The following is a 22845-nucleotide window of genomic DNA, read 5'->3' as shown; positions in this document are numbered from 1 at the left end:
ATCCCCAATGACTTCACTTTTGGACCAAGCTGGATACAATGAGGTCTTGCTGAATATTATCACACAAAAATTGGCAGCAGCCATACAGGAGATAGGATGCATATTTCATGACTTTCCTTTGAAAGAGTATATTCATATTTAAAAGCATAAATTGGTTCACATCCTGGTTTCTACAGCCAGCAATTAAGTCATAAAAATATTTCAGTTGAAATCTAAACAGACACTTGATATTTTTCAGAAAAACATACCAAGAAAATGAAATCGACCCCTGGAGTATGATCCTAACATGCAGCTTGACGGATAAAGAGTGAGTAACTCTGCCTTTTTAGTAGTTTAAATCACGATCATTAGACTTACTACAGATAAGGCACTGCTGGGAAGATAATGTGGTCAAATCCAGAGGCATAAAGAGCCTGCTGGGAAGAATCAACCCAACACAGGAGAGCACAGATGAACCAGAGCCATTTCCCAAAAGGAAAGCAACTGTTGGACTTCCCTGTCCCGATACCTGCAGTGGGGGAGTTCGCGTGGTGAGACTTTTTGGGCAGGTTGAAGATCTGTTCGCCAGGGTCGGGGGGAGGGATTGCGTCTTGCCCTTGCCGCGCTTCCACAGGATCATACTCCTTCCCATCGTAGTTAGCATCATAGAACTTCTTAAACCACTGAATGAAATCCAGGTTGTCCTGGAAACGCCCTTTCACCAGCTTCTCCACTGGGATCACCTGCAATACAAAATCGCCGTGACTCATGACCCTGTGTGTATTTACCACAACCAAGGAGCTCCCTGTAACTATTTCGTACATGTCCACAATTACTACTGGTCTCCCCACAGCTTCTTGGATAGCTACGTTCTAGAATTCACCTTTTTTTTCCCCCCATCATATTAAAGAAAAGTTAAACTAAAATGCTCTAAGTGGTTCTTTTGAATTATTTCACACTTCTGAACAAATGAGACGAAACAAGGAATACCCTTAGCTGTCAAGAGGGGCTGATCCTCCTCATCATGTATTTAATTACTCAAGCATCTCCCTGCAAAAAATGGGCCTGGGATGTTCTGCTGTTTCAAGATTGATGGGCTTTCCATATTTATTGCTAACACTTGATCTAGCAGTGCTGGAATGAACTCCTGTAAGGATTATAGCTACCAGGCAGAATGAATAAGGCTTAAATAAATGCAAACATAAGCTTATGTAATGGTTCATATGAAGCAAAAGAAACTTTCCTGCTTGTTGTTGTTGTTGTTTTGTTTTTACATGATACAAAGAGACAGGCATTAAAAACAACTGCTTGCAGGGCCCCTGGGTAGCTCAGTCGGTTAAGTGTCCGACTCTTGATTTCGGCTCAGGTCACAATCTCTAGGTTGTGAGATCGGCTACATAGGAGCACAGCTAATGTGCCATGGAAGAGCAGAAGGACAGAAATGGGGTCTGACTGAGGGAGTCACTGAAGGCATTCTGCACTATAATCACCTCAGCTTCTGAGACAGATCTTGGCTCTTCATGGAGGAACTCTACTGGCAACCTAGATAGCCAATAGGTATTCCCTTTAGAAGTTGTGCAGGAACTTTCAGGATTATGGACAGGATGAAATGTGGGGTGACTCATTAGCTTTGATGGGCAGCTATTTTTGAAGGAAAATGGAAAAATAGGACTTAGTTATGCAAATTGTGCCATTACCAGGTTCTGAGTTCCTCATTTTTGAGTGGGAATCCTAGCTGAATGTAGGCCACGAGAGCTATGAAGCTGGGGAGTGAGTCCAATCACAGCTACACGATTCAGACACAAACCCAGCATTCAAAGCACACAGCTTCACAAAGTAATAATATGAACAGAAGCCATATAAATTAAATTTTCAGCAAGGCTTTGCCACTTCAGGGGCTGGATACCACAGATATCCTAAAATGGATGATCAGGACCACTTAAAAATAGAGAAAGACCTCAAATATCAAAGACCATGGTAAGGGAAAAAACACCTGAAGCATTTTAGGCCACCCATTAAACTAAATCATTAGCAATGGATTTTTCCAAAATGTTTGTTGAAACTAAAACTGAAAAGAACTCAAGTTATGGAGCAAAATAAAGAGAAACAAACTTTGGGAGAGGGGCACATTTTTCGCGAAGACTCTTCAGTGAGGGAGACTTGGATGCGGATCTCTCTCCTCCCAAGCTTCAATGAAGCCTGCCCACACGGAAGAATTCCTTCCACACATGCACTTAGTAGCTGACTTTTTATTGTGCTGAGGATTTTCATGTTTTCTGATTTATAACTTTTGTTTATGCCAGTTAATCATTTTTAAATACCTCCTTAGGGAATACGGCCCTTTAATTAACATGCTACTATATTTTGTTTTCTGCCAAATGTGAACATTTAGAACCAGTTTTAGATGATGGCAAGACTACTACATTAACTGTTCCAAGTAGGCACTCACTTCTATTGCCTTAATTTCACATTCCCTATCCAAATATAAGTTCTGGGGGGCAAAAGTTCAAAATCTGGGGTGGCAAGCAAATCTTCACACAGATACTTCCCACCTGCTGTCATGCTCTGACAAGCATTCACAGGGACGACTGCCTCTCCAAGGACCCTTGGGTGGAATCATAGCATATTAAGCTAGAGAGGCTAACAAAGGTGATCAAGGCCAGTCTCCCTGCGCCAGAATTTTATCTTCAACATTCTTAACAATGGCTCAGCCACTCTGTCTACGCTTCCACAGAATGTAGAACGCCCTAATTTGTTGCATAGCTATTTATGAGTGAGTGTTTTCCTTTATGATCTAGGAGCAAGTATGGAGAAGTAATACTGTTAATAAGTAAGGAGAACCTATGTAGCTTGGTTTCCAATGCATATGGAAGGAGCTAACTGGAAATTAACCACAGCAAAGGACATAGTTGAAAGGACTCCAAAAGGTTGAGCTGTTAGAGGTAAGTCTCTTGAAAAAAAAATTATGAGAAAACCAGAGGCAAAGATTTTAATATTTGGTAAGAATGCTTTGGTTTAGGAAGATAGTACATTAAAAACATGTACGGTTTAGAAAACTTTTCTCTTTTCCTTTAACCTGTCTCTTGTAACAGTATTTACATTTTTGATTTCCATGGCCTAGTTATAGCTACTGTTGATGCCAAGAAGTTTTCTGTTTATTCTTTTTTTTTCTCTTTCCCCTTATTCAAAATTCCTTTTTTCCCAAACTATTCCCTCTAAGAAATAGATCCTAGATACAGAATATGGCTTATGTGTGTATTTGCGTAACAGAAAGCATGCAGATACAGACTATGGCTTATGCGCCTATTTGCATAACAGGAAGTAGGCGGAGACTGAGTGGACTTCAGCCATAATTCTTCAGCTGTAAGTTTAGAGACTTCCTTCAATGAAAGCCTCCTACAAATAAGGGAAGTGAGGGTTGATACTTTATGCTAGGCACAGACCCCAAACTACTTTGACAAGATCAAGATATATACACCATGGATACGTCTTTGCATTTCTGCATCGTGGCACAAAAACAATTTTGAGGAAAGACCATGCATTTTATGGAGGTCTAAGTTAGTTTCCTACCTTATCAACATTCATTCGCTTAAACGATGCTTGCAGAAGTTTAAAATTGTGAATATACTCATGCTCCAACTTTGCTTGAAATTTTACTTTCTTCAAACTAATGCAGCCCGGAAAGAGCATGTCCATAAACTGGCAATAGGCAGCTCCTGAAAAGAGAGGAGAGAAATGCTGGTGTCAGTCTGACTGTAGCCAGGTGTGACTGAGGACTGCTGGGCAGGCTGGAGGGATCTGTGTGCTCCTCTCAGTGTGCTGCACCTCCCTCATTCATCCAGGAGGGGCATGGGGGGTGGGGGCAGGGGAGTGCAGGGGGATGGGCGGGGTGCAGGGCCATGACTCCAGGCAGCCCCTGCCACTCTCCCCATTCCTAACCACTGTGGTACTGACACTGGATTCACCAGAGCATGACCACATTCATGAACAGTGGACAGAAATACATTAATGCCAAGGAAATCAGGGTCAGAATAACTGTTCTTCGCTTCTATCATAAAAAAAGAAACATTTTGTTCTTCCATCTAGATGCTCCTGCTCCAAGGCATCCAAATATATAGATGTAAGAGAAAAACAAAGTTTAAACACAAGAAAACCGCTAAACTTCTCATGAAAGGCGTAGCTCATAAAAATACACATGAAAATACACATATGCCCAAGCTGTTTTATATCCACCTTGCAAAATGAGGTGAAACTGGATAACTAAACCATCTAATGTCAAAAACAGTTGTATCCTGATTTAATTTCAGGCCAGTGAGATGGGGTCCTATATTCACATGAAGGATGAAGACATGGAGACTTTGAAACTTACAGAAGCTGAGAGTCATGCTGTTTATGACCGAGGAATAAAAAGAACAGAAATGTTCAATGAGTCCCCTGAGGAAATGGCTCTAGAAAAAAGGATTAGTAAATCATATATATATATACTTATGAAGAACTCTTACATCATGACAATTTCCACTAGAAAATCCCAGAGAGATCATGTTTACTGATTCACATCTTCTTAATAGTTAAGGCTATAGGCATTTACAAAGGATATTCAAAGCCAGAATGATTATTTTTCTTTTACAAGGAGGAAAAGCAATTGAGTGGCAAGAAGGGAACAAGCTGGCATTTCTGTGTTCTCTTTCCTGCTCCAGATCTCTTGGTCTGTCTCTATAATGTGCCAGGGATGGCCTTTCTGGAACATGAAAGGCTCCCCTCATGCTCTGGTATCAAGGTTTCTGTGAGAAGCTCTTTATTCCATTCAGGAGATACACCTTCACATTGGGAGAAACCAACTCATCTCTTAGGCCAAAGATACTAAGCATCCTTTACTGAGACAGGAATCCAAGATTGAACAAGGTACTGGGGATCTAACAGCTGCCTCAAAGGGAAATGGTGAGGCAGCTCATTGTTTGTAGGTAAGAGTATAAGGTAATGAAATATAGACCATAGTAAATACCATTTCCAGAATCTTGGCATCTGTGAGGTTTCCCCTTAGACTCCAATACCCTAAGGACAAACTAGTATATTCCTATGCAAGCAGATGGGCTCCCTTAAAAACAAACACTGGAGGAGGTAAGAGAAACATCATGATCTTAGGCATTCTTACAGTCATAATTCAATTATTCAGGACTTCCTTTTGAAGTGCCCCCACATGGAACAAATTTCAATAGCCATTTGAACATTTTTTTTTTTTTAAACAAGAGATGGGATGTCTAAACATAACTGTCTCATTACCCACTTTTGGAAGTGTTATTCTTCCTTCAGTGGTGTTTAGCATGAAATGTACTTCTAAAGATCCAGACACCTATGTATTCTTACAAACCAATCAACCAACTCACTCACTTCCCAAATTTAAAAAGTAGTAACAGGTTTGAAACTTGAAACAGGAAAAAAGGAGAAACAATTTCTAGTTCACCTAAAGAGAGCCACTGTTGGGGCACCTGGGTTGCTCAGTGGGTTAAGCCTTTGCCTTCAGCTCAGGTAATGATCTCAGGGTCCTGGAATGAGCCCGTCTTGGGCTCTCGGCTCAGCAGGGAGCCTGCTTCCCCCTCTCCATCTGCCTGCCTCTGCCAACTTGTGATCTCTATCAGATAAATAAAACATAATCTTTAAAAAAAAAAAGAGAGAGAGAGAGAACCACTGTTAATGTTCTGGTATATACCATTTTTCCCCCCTTTAATCTAACAGACTGATTCCCTTCTCTACTGACATGTTTAATGGTTGATTTTTTTTTCATGCTAAGCAACTTTCTCAACCCAAGATTAGATAAATATTCACATATATTTTCTTCAAGTATTTTATGGTCTCAAGATTCACATTTACATTCTGAATTCATGTAGAATTTATTTTGGTCCATATCATAAAGGATGGCTCTAATTTTAGTTACTCCAAATGTTAGTAGAAATCTGTCATTTTTGGCTCACCAACATTTGGGCACCTTCCTGTCTGGGTTGATGCGACAGTGCCTCGCGTCCCACCACAGTACTGATGGTGAGCAGATATCCTTTTCAACATTCCCAGCAGGAAAGATGCGGGGCTATGTCCTGGGCTCCGCGTAGGTCTCACAGTCTAAATAGTGGCAGACATACACAGGGACTATTAGAATTTAGTCATGGTGGCATGGGTGGGATTTAGAGTCCTGTGACAGCAACACAGTGGCATCCTAGGCGAGTGGCACAAGGGAGGCTCTGTTCCCAGCTTCTAGCCTGATTTCCTATTGACTGAGCTACCAAATATTCTTCCTGTAAATGTGTCTCTGCCTAAGCTTGCCAGGATTATTTTTTGCTATTTTCAACAGCAAATGCCAACTGTTAAGTCAGCTAGGTGTTGAATGTCATCATTTCATGAATAAACTGTATTTTTCCCACTGAGGAAAAGCATTAGTTTTACTATATATTGGTTTCCTAATACATGCATTTAGGTCTCTTTCTAGATTTATTTTGGTCTGTCCCAGTGGTTAAGTTCATACTCTGTTAATCAAATACTATAATATATACTATTATCTGCAGTATAATTTCCCTTTTTCTCAAAATTTAATTGTCTTAAATTTCATCATCCATTTACTCTTGCCTTTCTATTTTTATATTTGTCATTCATGGCATATAGAAAATAAATTTTCTTTAAAAAAGTAGAAATTTACTAAATATCAGCTCTTTGAGATATAACTCACATATCAAAGTCCAGCTTTTTAAAGTACAGTTGACCCTTGAATAACATGAGTGTAGGGGTGCTGACCTTCCCACACAGTTGAAAATTTGCAGGTAACTTTTGACTTCCAAAAAACTGAACTACTAAGAGCCTACTGTTGACTAGAAGCCTTACCGATAACAGTCAAAACGTTTTGTATGTGTACATGTATTCTATCCAAATACTATATTCTTATAATAAAGCAAGCTAGAGAAAATGTTAAGAAAACCACAGGAGAAACTATATTTCTGATACTGTACTGTACTTATCTTTTAAAAAATCCACATATCAATGGAAAGGGACAGTTCAAACCCATGTTGTTCAAGGGTCAATTATATACAATTCTGTGGCACTGAAGTTATTCACAGAATCATGCACCCATCGCTACTATTTAATTCCAGAAGGTTTTCATTATCACCAGAATAAACTTCATATCCATTAGCAGCCACTCTCTCCCCTACTCCCGGATCCTGGTAACCAACCACTAATCTATTTTCTGTCTCTATGGTTCTGCCTATTCCGGACATTTCATATAAATGAATCATAAAACTTGCGGCCTTTGTGTCTGGTTTAACTTAGCAAAATCTTTTCAAGGTTCATCCGTGTTGTGGTGTGTATCAGAACTTTATATTCCTTTCTATGGCTTAAAAATATTCTATTGTGTGCATATACCACATTTTATTGATTATCAGCTGATTAACATTTGGGTTTTCACTTTTGGCCTATTATGAGCAAAGCTATGATGAACTCTCATGTACAAGATTTTGTGTAGACTTAAGTTTTCAGTTCTCTTGGGCTATGGTACACTTCTTTCTATATTTAACATCTGAGGAACTGCCAAACTGTTTTGTGTTTTACATTCCCACCAGCAATGTATGAGGGTTCCAGTTTCTCCACATCTTCACCAATCATAATTGTCTTTTTGATTCTAGTCATCCTAGTTGGTTTAAATTTTGATTTGATTTCCCTGAAGACTAATAATGTTAAACATCTTTCTCATGTGCTTTTTGGCCATTTATAGATCTTCTTTGGAGAAATGTTTATGCAAAATGTTTTGCTCATTTATAAAGTGGGTTATTTTTCCTTTTATCAATGAAAGTTTTTTGTACATTTTAGGGTCAAGTCTCTTATCAGGTATCTAATTTGCAAATAATTCCTCCTTTCTGTGGATAGTCTTTACTTTCTTGATAGTATCTTTTTTTTATTTATTTTTTATTTTTATTTATTTATTTATTTTTAAGATTTTATTTATTTATTTGACAGAGGGAGATCACAAGTAGGCAGAGAGGCAGGCAGAGAGAGAGAGAGGAGGAAGCAGGCTCCCCGCTGAGCAGAGAGCCCGATGCGGGACTCAATCCCAGGACCCTGAGATCATGACCTGAGCCGAAGGCAGCGGCTTAACCCACTGAGCCACCCAGGCGCCCCAGTATCTTTTTTTTTAAAAAGATCTTATTTATTTATTTGAGAGAAAGAGAGAGAGCGCGAGTGAGCGAGAGAATGGGCGGTGGGGAGGGGCTGAGGGGGAGAGAGAGAGAGAAGCAGACTTGCCGCTAAGCAGGAAGACCCACATGGGGCTTGACCCCAGGACCCAGAGATCATGACCTGAGCCGAAGGCAGAAGCTTAACTGACTGAGCCACCCAGGTGCGCTTGATAGTATGTTTTGAAGCACACACATTTTTACTTTTGCTCTAAGATTTTATTATTTATGATAGAGAATGAGAGTGCAAGTTTGCAAACGGGGTAGAAGGACAGGAAGAGAGAGAATCTCAAGCAGACTCCTGACTCCTCACTGACCATGGAGCCAGCATGGGACTCAATCCCACAGCCTTGAGATCATGACCCTAGCTGAAATCACAGGGCTGGATGCCTGACCAATGGAGTCACCCAGGCACACAACATACTTTTTTTTTTTTCCTTTTTCTTTTTTTTTTTTTTACTTTTGATGAAGCACAATTTGGGGGGGGTGTCACTTGGGCCTTTGTCATTTCCAACAAACCACTGCCTAACCCAAGAGCGTAATGATTTCCACCTACATTTTGCTCCAAAAGTTGTAGTTTTAGTTCATACATTTATGTCAATGATCCATTTTGAATTATTTCTTGTATATATAGGTGTAACATTTGGGTCTAACTTCATAATTTTGCATGTGATAGTTGTCCTGGCACCATTTGTTGAAAAGACTATACTTTCAATTGTCTTGGCATTCTGGTTGAATATCAATTAGCTATCAATGTATGGGTATATTTCTGGGCTCCTAATTCTATTTATATATCTATCCTTATGCAGTAATAGTCTTGATTACTGTTGCTTTGTACTCAGTTTTGAAACCAAAAGCAGAAGTCCTACAACTTTGCTTTTCTTTTCCAAACAGGTATTCCGGTTTCCTTGCATTTCCTTATTAGTTTTAGGATCAGTTCATCAATTTTTGTAAAAAGGCAGCTAAGACTTTGATAGGGATTGGACTGAATCTAGAGATTTGAAAAATACTGCCCTAACAAGACTTAGTCTTCCAATCCATGAACATGGGATGTCTTTCCACTTAATTTCTTTCAATGATATTTTCTAGTTTTTAGTATATAAGCCTTCCACTTTTAAATTTTTATTTTTAAAAATGCTATTGTAGGTGGAATTGTATTCTTAATTCTGTTTTTGGATTGTTCATTGTTAATATGAAAGAAATACAATTGATTTTCAGGTATTGATCTTATATAGCCTGCAACCTTGCTTAACTCATTTTTCAGTTATAATAGTTTCTTGGTGCTTGGTGCTTAGGACTTTTTTTCTCCATACAAGATCATGACATCCATAAACAGAGACAATTTTATTTTCTTTCTAAACTCAATGCTTATTTTTCTTGCCCAATTGCCACAGCTTGAACCTTTAGCACAATGTCAAAAAAAGTGCTGACAGCGAACATCCTGGTCTGGTCTTGAGGGTAGGGGGAGCATCCAGCTCTTCACCACTAAGTAGGATGTTAGCTTCAAGTTTCTCATAGATAGCATTATCAGAATGAGGAAGTTTCCTTCTGTTTCTTCTTTAGTATTTTTTTTTTTTAAGATTTTATGTATTTATTTGACAGAGAGAGATCACAAGTAGGCAGAGAGGCAGGCAGAGAGAGAGAAGAGGAAGCAGGCTCCCTGCCAAGCAGAGAGCCCGATGTGGGACTCGATCCCAGGACCCTGAGATCATGACCTGAGCCGAAGGCAGCGGCTTAACCCACTGAGCCACCCAGGCACCACTCCTTTAGTATTTTTTAAAACAAAAGGGTGTTGAATTTTGTCAAATGCTTTTTCTGCATCTATTATCACATGGCTTTTGTCCTTTATTCTATTAAATGATGTTTTACATTGGTTTCTTTACTCCCATTTGATCCAACCTTGCATTTAATCTCATTTGATTATGGCACATAATCCTCTTTACATGTTGCCAGATCCACTTTGCTAGTACTTTGTTGAGAAATTATGTCTATTCATAAGAGACACTGGTCTGTAGTTTTCTTGTCGTAGCTTTGGTTTGGGTTGATACTAGCCCTCAAAGAGTAAGTTAGAAAGTGTTTCTTCCTCTTATGTTTTGAAAGGATTTGGGAAGGATTGGTGTTAATTTTTTTTTTTTTTTAAACACTTGGTAGAATTCACAATTGAAGTCATCTGTGCTCTGGCTTTTCTTTCTGGGATTCTTTAAAAATTACTAATTCCATTTCCTATTATATAGGTCCATTAAAAATTTCTATTTTAAGTTTCAGTAGTTATGTCATTCTAGGTGTTTAACCATTTTATCTAGGCTATTTGGTTTTTAAATATTCATTTTCCAACTCATGAGTTCTAATACAGTTGTTTCCCTTCAGTTTCCTAAAGACAAATAATACATAAAATATTTTGTAATATATTTTTATGTGTGTATATTTGTTTATATATACACTTTTTTTCTTTAGTGAGCATATCTCTTCTTCTTCCTTTAAGTCTGTCATTGGCCACTGATTTCTAATACTATGTAAATATTTTTCTGAGTTTTACCAATAGCTGTATGAGGAAAGGGTCCCGATATCTACCTTTTCAGCAACCACAGAGACAATAAAAATGTTTTCTCCTTTGATCTATGCACTGATCAATCACATTCTCCATTTCCTAAAGTTGAATCATCTTTGCATTCTTGGTATAAGACCTACGTGGGAATGTTTACTAAGTTTTTATTACAGTGCTGGTTTAGACTCACAAAGGCTTTATGATTTTTGCATCTATACTCATGAGGCTGAAACTCTGTGAGCTTCTGTCCTATTTATGATTTGTTTAAGTTTAAAAAATATGTTGGGAACATTTTCCTATTTTTGAGTGTCTAAAAGCTTGTGCACTAAAGTAAAAAAAAAAATTATTAGATTGCCAATGGCACAGTTTACTCTCTTTATATCCTCAGCTTTTTCCACCTCTATGCTTTCAGAATCACATGAGCATCAAATAAGCAGGGTCATTTTTATCCAACAAGCAATGCAGAAAGAGTAGATCATATGAGCATCCCCAGTAAATGGTACATTAGTTGATCACTTAAGGTATTCTATCATAAGTCATATTCTTTAGAGTCAAAGGAACCCCTGAAAATTTTAAAGAAATAGCTTACTGACTTTGGGGACTATGCTTAAGATTTGTTGTGACTGCCCCTGGGTATATCCGTCTAGGTATTTTCAACATCCAGTTCCCCAAATCTGTACTGCCCAAGAAACATCATGAAAGAATACTTTGAAGTTAATTGTTGCTACTAAGAACATGGTCAAGACTTCCTGTTTGGGTAGGAAACTATAACCAAGGCATAACTTGAACAAGGCTGTTGTATTCTGCCATCTATCCAAGGCGAATCCTCCAGCTGTGCTCTACATCGCATCTCCTCTCACCTTCTTACTGAAGTCGTGGCTCCAACTGCCCTTAGTCTCTCTTGCAGTGTCAATTTCTCTATGCTCTAGTTCCATCTGACTTTATTTGAAGTGAATCTCCACCATGTCATCTTATTTTAGGTCTATTTTACTAATTCTTATATTGGTCTGTGGTTTCCCTTCCCTTCACTGCTATGTAAGTTTCAAGAGTGCTAACACTTCACCTGTCTAGCTTCCTTCTGTATACAAGCCTTTAATACAGTCCCTGGTACAGGGTGGCCTTAACTATCTGGTCAACAAATCAAGGTTTACAGGTTACAGCAGTTCAGCCACAGCAAGGGCTGGCTGATGGTAAAATTCTAATGTTACCAAAGTCCCAAATAAGAGTACAGGGAGAGTTGCTATATATTTTAATAACTGACAGGGTGAAAAATTAACAAGCAGTCTAAACAAGAAGCACCCTGGAACCCAAGTTTGCAGAAAGGGGAAAGACAAACTTCAAAAGGCTAAAAATATGATACATCTTGGAAAAGCAATCCAAATTTAGGATATTGTGCTTATTAACAAGATTGAGGGGTCATGCTCTGAGCCTATGAACTCAAGGTATTCTGCAGTCATGAAGATCAACAAGTTTTGAAAATGATGAGGAAATAGAAAAAAGGAAAATATTCTTTGTAGAGTGCCATGCTATGCTTGTACCTACAGCCATGAGAATGGTTTCAGTTGTTAAATATCAGAAGGGACCTAGTGGAGCTAAAAAGTTTGGGGACAGGATCCAAAATGACTAGGTGAGGCATGGTATGAAGGCAGAACTCAAAAATGACTTCTTATACTCAAAAGATTCAAGGCCGGGGCGCCTGGGTGGCTCAGTGGATTAAGCCGCTGCCTTCGGCTCAGGTCATGATCTCAGTGTCCTGGGATCGAGCCCCGCATCGGGCTCTTTGCTCAGCGGGAGCCTGCTTCTCTCTCTCTCTCTGCCTGACTCTCCGCCTACTTGTGATTTCTCTCTCTAAAAAAAAAAAAAAAAAAAAAAAAAAAAAAAAAAAAAAAAAAAAAAAAAAAGATTCAAGGCCATAGGATTTAAGTCATGGAATCATGAAAAGCATGAGAAGATAAACTCATTTCTACCAGATTCCAGGATTTGACAGGACATTAATATCAGGATATTCCCTTTATTTTTAAAGGGAAATGTCCAGAAAATGAAAAAGGAAATATTAGTTTATAGATTATGCAAAGAGGTAAGAGATGAAAATACCCATGTTTATGTGAAATCTGTTAAAGGTTTCACATCTATTTTTAACATCTGGACCCACACCGGGATATTTTCATCGCCACCACCCTATTTTAGAGATTTGGGAACAAAGTTCAGAAAGTCATCCATCTAATAAAAATAACAGAAGTGGAATTTATACTCTGATCTGAACTTCAATTTCCTAAATATTTCCTCTTCTCATATGCTGCTTCTAGGAAATGATAACTGAAATCTCAAGGTTCAGAAATTTTTCTAGATTATAATTCAGTAAGACGTCACAAAATAAACTGCAAGAGACCCCATGAACCTTTCAAGGTGATGTCAGGGGTGGAGTGTCAATGATCCCTTTCCTCGTCACAGGACAATCTTGGGACAATCTGGATGGGTGGTTCATTTGTTTGTTCCCGTGTATTCCAGTATATGTACACAGGTAAGAATTTAGTTTTATCTATTTATGTGATGTGTATATATATAAAGTTAATACATATGTATTATTGTTGCCAAAATCTCTAAGCCCTTTCCCGGGAATGTGAGTGACATCATCCGTGCTGAAGACATTAAGCTATATTGGGTTTTGCCACAAAAGAGCTACTCAATTTGCCCACCTGATGTTCTCACACACCAAGGAACAATTACACAGAAATGTCTGTATCACTGGATTCAATTACAACTTTCTACCATCTTAAGTGGTACTGATGATGGGTTGGAAGAATGACAACTTTAATTTGCCAGACATATCCACACAATTATATCTTTCTTTGCAGGTGAATGATTTGTGGCAAAGCTTCTTCTCTCAAGCTACCCTTAGTCTCTCTTGTAGTGTCTCTTGCCCAGGAAGTAGGCAGAGGAGAACAGAGAACTGAATTTTTGGTCCTTGGATCTAAGCCTTAATCATCCTGAACGAACTGTGACAGGTCAAACCTTTCTAAGCCAGCAATATTCCTATCTGCAAAACGTCAGGTTTGGATACAACTGTAAGCTCTAAAATTAGATAATTCTCTAATTCTCTGCCACGATGTCTCTTTTCAAGGATATTTGATACTTCTGCTAATCAGGAGACAATAATGCTTCGTTCTCAAATGACTAAGACTTTGCCAGCACTCTTGCTTCTAGCCATCACCATCTCTTGTCCTAGCTGCTGGAAGAGACACTAGGGGCACGGCTGCGTCTAGACTCGTGCTCCTGGAAGGTGGGGGCACACACGCCCCTTCTGGATTATGGCTCTCCCGTGTATTCCTCCAGGAGCTCTGGACATTTACATACTCAGCAACAGAACTCCACGTTCTGGCACCTTCCACGGTTGACTTAGTAAAGATCTTTCCTATTGGAATATTGTTTTACACAATAATCAGGATCATTCCAGCTCTATTTTTGCATTCGGCCCTGTCATTCCTTAATCTGGTGTGACTTCAGTTTGTAACTGAAGCTCTCACCGCTAGCTGAAGGCAGCATCCTATTCCCCTCTGGGAAGTCAGGGCTTCTTATCAAGGGAATTGAGGCTGCAGAACACAGGGTCACAGATTTCCAGGACATCAGCAGAACTCTCCCTCCCTACACAAATGCAAGGCTTGAGTTTAATGGCCACTGTGAAATAATGCTTTGAAACATTAACATCTTATAGGAATTTAAAAATCCTCAAGTTCAGCTGCATCTTCCTAATCCAACAAAAATATGATTAAGTTAGTAGTAGCTCTGTTTTTGTTTTTACGGGCATGTCCCACATTCCTGGCATGAACAGCAGCTTGCTAGCTTTGGTTACCACGGTATTATTTCCCGCCGTTAGAGTGAACTTAGGACGCTGTCTGTTTCACCTGCCCCGAGTCACAAGTGCAGAAAGAAAGATCCAGAGTGCAGAAATCTAGCTTCCATGGAGCTTGTTCTCTGGAATTTCCATGGTCCTCCACTCAGCTTCCTGCTCCTTCCCACTGTTTGGAGTTATGTCAAACTTTTTATTCATATTTTAAACAAGTCCCAAAGACAAGTAACTTTCAAACTTATTTTAGAAAGAGGAAAAGGAGTAATAACCAGCAGGAAGATTTCAGCTCCCGCAGACATAGACAGAGCAGGCTCAGGTGAATGGTGCAGGGTGCTGAAAAGCACCCCATCCTTTCCCTTTTCCACATAAAGAGCAAGCTGTCACAGGACATTTTCATCTCCTCCTTTACAGAGAAAGAAATGTGCCAGCAATCACTATTCAGGCAAACGGATTTTGAAGAGTATCAGTGGATATATTATAAGGCCTTGCCAAACCATGTGGCTGGGCTCTCACCTGATATGCACACTCAGGTTTTTATTAATTCAGAGGATATAAAACCTTTTGAAGCATCCTATAACTTCTAATTATGAAATAAGTAATAGAAATGACAAGTGCAGTATAAGAAATACCAACAGTAATATTTGTATGGTAACAAATGAACTACACTTACCATGGTGAGCATTTCATAATGTATATAACTGTTGGTCACTATGTTGTATGCCTGAAAATAATACTGTAGAATTCAATAAAAATAAAAAAATTATAATCATGTAAGTCTGCAGCAAATTGCAGCTAAAGGCACTAACATTCTGTGCTTATAACCTGCCGTTAAGAAACTAGAATACTCTTCATTTTTATTAAAGATTTATTTTAGAAAGAGAGTGCGTGTGAGCAGGAGTAGCGGCAGAGGGAGAGGGAGAGAGAGAATCTTCAGCAGACTTCCTGCTGAGCACAGAGCCTGACGCAGGGCTCCATCTCATGACCCCAAGATCATGACCTGAGCCGAAATTAAGAGTAAAACGCTTAAACGACTGAGCCTGTCAGGTACCCCATGAATCAAGAATGCTTTTAGAAAGGTAATGTTACCCTTAAATTGGGTTTTTAACTAAGAAAATTGCAGAACAGTGTTAAAAGTGAGAACTGCCATTAAGAAAAAACTGATCAGATAGTAAGACTGGTGTACTGAGTTGATTTAAAGGTGCTTCTAAAAAATCATGGAAGATTAAAGAATATTTTTCAAAAGGAATGTCAATGTAGCAAAAATTTACATGTGAAATAGCCCTTAAGATTTAGGTATCAGTGTTCTCAGATAAAAGGTAAATTTTAGAGCAATAATTAGAGATTATAACGGATAGAAATCTATAATACAGAGAAGAGAACTGGTATCTTACTAGAGGTATTTGTGGAAATTTTTATAGAAACTTTTCTCTCAGTTGAAAACAAGAATATAAAACTGAAGTATAACCAGACTATTTCTAGTTGGTTGTGTTTTGTTTTTTCCAACTAAATGGCAAGTAACCCTCTAACTTGTCATCTTCTATTTTAATGCTTTTAGGAAAAAATACAAAACTTCAAATCTGCCTATTGATACAGAAAAAGATTCAACCAATTAAAAGAAGTGGAAGGTGAAGAATTATCTTGTTGGTCTGAAATACTTCTTTTCAGGGGTACCTAGGTGGCTCAGTCTGTTAAGCATACAACTCCTGATTTCGGCTCAGGTCATGATCTCAAGGTCATGAGATTGAGCCCAGTCCTGGGCTCTGTGCTCCATGTGGAGTCTGCTTGAGGATATTCTTTCTCTTCCCCTGCCTCTGCTTCTCCCCATCTTGCATGCACCCACATGTGTGCTAAAATAAATAAATCTTAAAAACAAAACAAAACAACACAAAAAAACAAAAAAACTTCTTTACATCTGCTAATGGACAATCCAGTGCTGGGAGCCTGGTTTGACTTCTAGCTTCTAACACCAGTGATGTCCTTTAGAGTAATGGGCTCAAATTTTACCACAACAAGCTGTCTTGTACAAGCTATCCACCTTCGTACAGAAAGATCTGACTTCTACAAGGGCATCAGGAATGAAGGAAGTAGAAGCACTTGGAGCACAGGCAGGCGTGGTGTGCAGGACAAAAGGTCACTGGCTTCCAGAGAGTCTGATACCGAAACTGGCAGTGAGATGTCCCAAAGGCTTGACTCCCAGAATAGAACTAAAGTTAGAATCTGGCATTCCAGAAAGAGGAGAAAAAAAAAAGCACAAAAAGCTTTTCTTACAAATGAAAAACAAGTTAGAGAGGTATATATGAAGCTCAGTCTGAAGGAGTCAGTTTTCTTATTTCGTTCATCAGCACCAGCTTCTATAAAGCTGTGACATCAGGGAACAAAGTCTTTTCACATTTGCACTTGGTGTTTTCCCACTGTTTTGTATTACCTTCTCTACTTCAACGGACAATTTTGTTTTAAGTGTTGAAGTTACAAGACTAGGTAAAAAGGGAGTATTTTCATCACAGAAAGCTTAAGGAGGTGGCAAGATTCTGGAAAAAAAAAAAAAAAAAAAGGATTGTTTCTAATTTTTTGGTTATGCTAAAGAAATGCCTGTCTGAAGGAGACATATAAGGATGTCCCTTTATTAATCAATGAAAAACCAATAAACCACCAATACTTATTGAGGAATTGGATTTTAAATAAGTAACTTAGTTTTGAGAGCTCAGAGAAATAGGAAAATCGCCAAACACACAAAACTAGAAGTGCTCAAGGATATGGCAGAGACACATAAATCTAAAGGCATTAATGTTCAACATTCTGCCCAAGAAAATGCCAAGAAAGAATAAGCAATATTCTCAAACAGATTAACTCAAGTTCAACTTGCATGGTCATTTCTGCTCCTCAAGGAGCTTCATAACCTCTGATGTTGAGATTTTAGGTACTTAAAGACCTTAAGACTTTTTAGAAATCTGAACTTTGAGAACAGGGAGAGCTCACATCTGGAAGAAAGGAAGGAAGCTGGCATTGGAGATGGCCTTCAGAGAAGACATTCCAAGCAAAGAGGGAATTAGGACATTTGGTGAATGATGATTTAGGGCAAATGTAGGCTAAGGGCAGTGGGTCATGGAAATGATGCTGGAAAGACTGGTTGCAGTAACTGCTCAAAGCTTTATAAGCCAAGAAGAGAGGCAAATTAATTTGGTTATTTGCTTATTAATAAATATGCTTATTTCTGGGCACAAGTGTCTTTATAGAAAAATGCCTAAAGTATGCCATTTTTTAAAAAGATTGATTCTTTTGAGAGAGAGAATGTGAGCTTATGAGTGGGGGGAGGGGCAGAGGAAGAGAAATCTCAAGCAGACTCCCTGCTGAGCACAGACACCACTCTCTGTTTAGGGCTTGAACCCATGACCCTGAGATCATGACCTGCAATGAAATCATGAATCAGAAGCATAACCAACAGAGCCACGCAGGTGCCCCTAAAGTATACCATTTTGAAGCTCCAATTTTTAGGATATATCTATTTTAAGGGAAAATGAGATAATGGCAAAAGACCTAAAGCCTATGCATTCCTCCCAGTTTCTTAAGGAATGTCTACTGTATCACTCTACCAATAGGCCATGCTAGGCCACTATGTAAACTCTTGGTATTCTAGCTGACGAAGAAGCTCTTCACACAGTGCAAGATATAGTGGTATGAACTGCCCAGAACAAACCCACAGTCCACTTTTATGCAGTGGACCTCTCTCTACAGCTGATCTTTTTGTGGCTGAGGTCACGGTCTTTGGGACTGGGGGCTTTTCTAGATCCATGTTACTTCACCTGTTCTCCAAGGCTTACAGGTGAGAGCTCCTTACTTATCACCGCTCCCCCTCACATGCAGTCCACCCGCTCTCACCAATGCCAGTAACACCCTCTACCTGCCAGAGCGCTCTCTTCCCCACACCTCCCAGAGAAGAGGTCTGGGGGCCAGAAAAAGCCCAGAAGGCCAGAGGTGGTATCCAAAAAAGTCCCCAACACTTTGGGAAGAACCACCATTTGACATGCATGCAGGCGGTGACACATGAGAGAATATTCTTCCATAATGAACCGTTTTCTTTATATTTCACAGGGTAATCCCAGAACATGTTGCTTTTCTCAGCATGACTCTAGTATTAGGAGAAATCTAAATTAGTATGAGGAATGGATGAGTATTTACTTCAGGGATTCAATTATACGACCCTAGGGGAAATGGGGGAAAAAAAAAAAAGGAATTAAAAAAAAAACAGGAAAAGAGTTTTTTTGAACATTAGATGTAAACACAATTACATATAATTTTAGAGTTGACATACACATTTTCATGAAAATGTGGTGCCTTATTTGGTCTCCTAATGTTCTTCTACGAATTGTCAGACAATGTAATCTAGAAGAAATCAAAGTGGAGAATGATCTTCTTAGGGAGAACAGAAACTGCAGGAAATCATGTTGGCATAAGCTTCCTATTTACATGCTTCTTACTGTCAAATAATTTGGTCATAAAAGTTTATGAGTATTAATACTTGGGCAAGATCAAACCTTTGTAAGGGAGGGAACAAACACAGAGGTAATTTGCAATCTGTCTGAATTACGTAATGGTTACAGGGTGGAAAAAACCCAACCTGCAGAGCCATGGTGTAGTTGCCAAGTACTTCAATTATTTTTTCCAGGTATACAATTCTGACATGACCAAGCATTTGACAGTGACTTCTGACACTCCTCTTTTATAGTGTCTACATGGCTGATAAACTGTATATTCAAGAACATAATTCAGAAAAAAATGTTAGAAAAAGTACTTTCCTTTGAAGAACAGGAAAATTTAAAGCTGCTTGGCTTGATCTTTTTTTTTTTTTTAAATACTTTATTTTTATTTATTTGACAGAGAGAGAGTGCACATGCAGGGGGAGTGGTAAGCGGAGAGAGAGGGAGAAGCAGACTTCCCGCTGAGCAAGGATTCTGACAAGGGGCTCAATCCCAGGACTCCAGGATCATGACCTGAGCCAAAGGCAGTTGTTCAACCAATGGAGCCACCCAGGCACCTGGATTTTTTTTTAATAACTTTTTTTTTTTTTTTAAAGTAGAAGTCCAGCATGGGGCTTCAACTTATGACTCTGAGATCAAGACTTGAGCTGAGATCAAGACTTGAGCTGAGATCAAGAGTTGGATCTCTGCCAGGCACCCCACAGGCTTGATTATCTTAACTGTCGGAAAACTAGATGGCCTGTTAATGTTTCCGATATTCCTATGCACAAAGTGCCTGTTAGTGTTAGAGGCCACCTGAATGGGGAGATCAGCTGGACATCTACTTACATGCAGGGACCATGTTTCACCTCTGCTTTGTATTTAGGGAAGCCAGAGGAAAAGGAACCTGAATGATCTGGATCCAAGGATCGAGGAGAACTTCAGTAGTAAAGGCATGAACAGGTGTCCACTGGGTATGATCTGTTATTATGTAACTGCATCCCCAGCTCCTAGCCCATTACCGGACATACAGTAGGCCCTAAATAGTATCTACAGACATTATACAACATCAGAAGGACATCTGAACGGTACCTTTATCCAAAATCTCCATCTTCCCCTTCTTGGCCTGAATCTTAACCACATTAAAAAATCCAGTTTGAATAGCATTTCAATTAAATTATGCTTTATAAATATTTATTCACCGTCCACTAAATCTGCATGGCTGTTTGGCCAAAGACGCAAGTAAGGCTAAGATAAGAACCTTTTCTAGACTAAAATAATCTTTCTTTGAATACTACAGCATTTATTATTTGAAACATTAATGTCCCTCTTCTGCCGCCTTGAATCTTGATGTACATCCCAGTCTTACGCACACATGTACATGCATAAAACACTGCATCTTCTCTCTGCTTTCAGCAAACATTTTCTGCCTAAAATGTCCTTTTGACACTTACACTTGAGTAGAGAATTCTCGTTCTTTAAAGGTTAGTCCAATAGCACTTCCTCTATGATGTCTCTCTATTCTTTATACAGAATTAGCTATTTCAAGCTAATGGGTATGGAGGCCCAGAAGTGGGCTGCCTTGTATTTTAATTAGCTGTCTCTCTCCTAGTTGATGGGTAACTCATTTGAGACTGGAGGTGGTACCCGACTCACCTCTCCACTGTGTTAGCACAGTGTCCACTAAAACGACCACACTCGTGGCTCCAGAGTTTGTATCTGGCTGGAGTTGGGAAACAGATATGGGAATCAGGGGACAGAACTGGATGGGAAATGGGTGAATTCTCTTTAATACTGCACTAGCATGTCCTTCCCAGGAGGATAAGAAAAGCAACTTTTCATGCTGAAGGGGTTGGACAAGGACCAATAGAGGTCTTGGCACAGCTACTGCCACTGGGTTTACTGAACTGAAAGAAATAACCAGGAAACAGTGATACCTTGATACCCTTTGGGGGGACCAGACTTGTTAAATGATTCAGGATGTTACTTTTCCTCAAGAGCACATAAAGCTGGAAAGGAGGATATGAAGTCCTCTCAGACACAAGCTTGTTAAAGCAAGCCTGGATTCAACGTGGGGAAAGCGCTACAGTCTTGAGATTCAAACAGTGGACAGGGCACCCACGTGCTTAAGCCTGTCTCTAAAGGAGGCATTATCCTGGCTATAGCTTCCCTGGCCAAGAGTCATTTGGAGACAGCTGAACAGCTCTTCCAAGGAGGGTGAAATCGCAGAGCCACCTTGTCTTGCTTAGAGGGAAAGCATTCAGAGCAGGAGAGGGAACAAATGGAACATGCAGAGAGGAAAGGCTTTTTCTCTACGCCATCCTCACCATAGGTAGAGCAGGGAAAAATCATCCTAAGACCGGGAGCAAGTGCCTGTGTCTTTCTCTTAGTGTCTCACCACCTCTGCTAAGAGAGGCCTCGATGAGACCACTGGGTCACACCCTTGTCATCAAAAGAATGACCAGATACATCTCATTTCTTCAATGTAATGGAAAGGATGAGGATACAGATTTCTAGCTCCTCCTCTTCTAACATGCTGGAGATGTTCAGTGGGTTCCTGATTAACGGATATGGAAAAAAATCCAACACACACATGCGCACACGGGGAGCGGTCTACCACACCCACAGCTGCCATACATTGAAGCAAGAGGGGCGTAAGGTTGTGACCCAAGGAGACGCCAGTTCTACTGTCAGCAGTGAACATTTGGCGTCCCTGAGCTTTTATCCTCTTAAATAAAATACAAATTAAAAACTCCTAGTCTTCCATAGATGGCTGTTATAAGAATTAAAGTAAATACACATAAAAGCAGAATGGAAATGGTAAAGAGCAATAAATAGAAGCTGAGTCCTTATGACATCATTTTTATGCCCCTCAAGTAGAAGGATATGTCCCATGTGCCTGGTTAAAAGAATCAGAGCTGTAAGAATGAACAGGATTGAACTGGATTGTTTCAGATATGAAATATGAATCTCCAAAATGCATGTTTTAGATTCAAAGGGCAAAGAAGCAAAGAACAAAAGTAGTTCCTTGGTCTCCCACTAGCAGAGAAAGGCTGTGAGCACATTCCTGAGATCCTCCGGTTTATCTACTGAAAAACATCTGAGGGCTTCTCCAGGCCTCAAGTCTTTCCCCAGATAAACATGTGAGGTGCTTAAGTAATCACAAGTTCATTTATGAAAGGAAATGGCTCTTTTCTCCCAATTTTATACTCTTCCTGTTAAAGGCTTTAGATGATTTAAACTGAAAAGGGAAAGAAAAAGCAATATGAACACAAAGTAATGTTTTATAAGAAAGAAATCCATAGTGTAAAGTAAATGACAGCTTTAGAAAAACCCAAACAACTCAATATATTGGAACACCCTTTTATTTCCCCTTCAGATACTTGTTTTTATAGATCTTGGTGAATAATTTCAAAATGAACATATATGCTTTAAAAGTAAGCAGCTTATAAAAGAGAAAGTGAGAGAAGGGGCTCTAACAGTTTCTGAAATTAGAATTTTAAACAACAAATGAGTCTTAAAATCCACCATGTCCTTGGGCTCTAGCCTGATGTCTCCCCAACTCTTCACCAAGATTCCTTGGACCATGGAGTCAGGACTCCAGGCAGCAAAGCTGGTGGAGTCAATGCTGGGGCTTCTCAAGTGCATTCTAGCCTCGGCCCTATACTTCTGCTTTGAGCCTCATCACCTAGACCCACCACAGTACAACAGTGCTCACCTTGGGACCCACAGTCATGGACCCCATTCATGGTTTCTGAGCCAGTAAAACGCAGCAGGGTCTTGCTATAGATTAGAAAAAAAAAGAAACTG

General features: G+C 39.4%; 1 protein-coding gene across 5 annotated transcripts in view; it reads right to left on the bottom strand.

Annotated features, from left to right (window-relative positions):
• The window catches only part of MAPRE2 (microtubule associated protein RP/EB family member 2), a 196180-nt gene that overhangs the window by 33638 nt on the left and 139697 nt on the right, over positions 1 to 22845 (bottom strand). For all 5 annotated transcript variants that reach the window (XM_059409451.1, XM_059409455.1, XM_059409454.1 and 2 more), the window contains 2 exons: positions 3550 to 3695; positions 509 to 722 (listed from right to left, as the gene is read on the bottom strand). In XM_059409451.1, coding sequence (XP_059265434.1) covers positions 509 to 722; positions 3550 to 3695 — 360 coding nt within the window. The remainder of the gene's footprint in view (positions 1 to 508; positions 723 to 3549; positions 3696 to 22845) is intronic.

The sequence above is a fragment of the Mustela nigripes genome, chromosome 8 (assembly GCF_022355385.1).
Source record: "Mustela nigripes isolate SB6536 chromosome 8, MUSNIG.SB6536, whole genome shotgun sequence".
Taxonomy (NCBI): domain Eukaryota; kingdom Metazoa; phylum Chordata; class Mammalia; order Carnivora; family Mustelidae; genus Mustela; species Mustela nigripes.
Note: the sequence above shows the minus strand (reverse complement) of the source record. Positions and strands in the feature narration are given on the sequence as shown.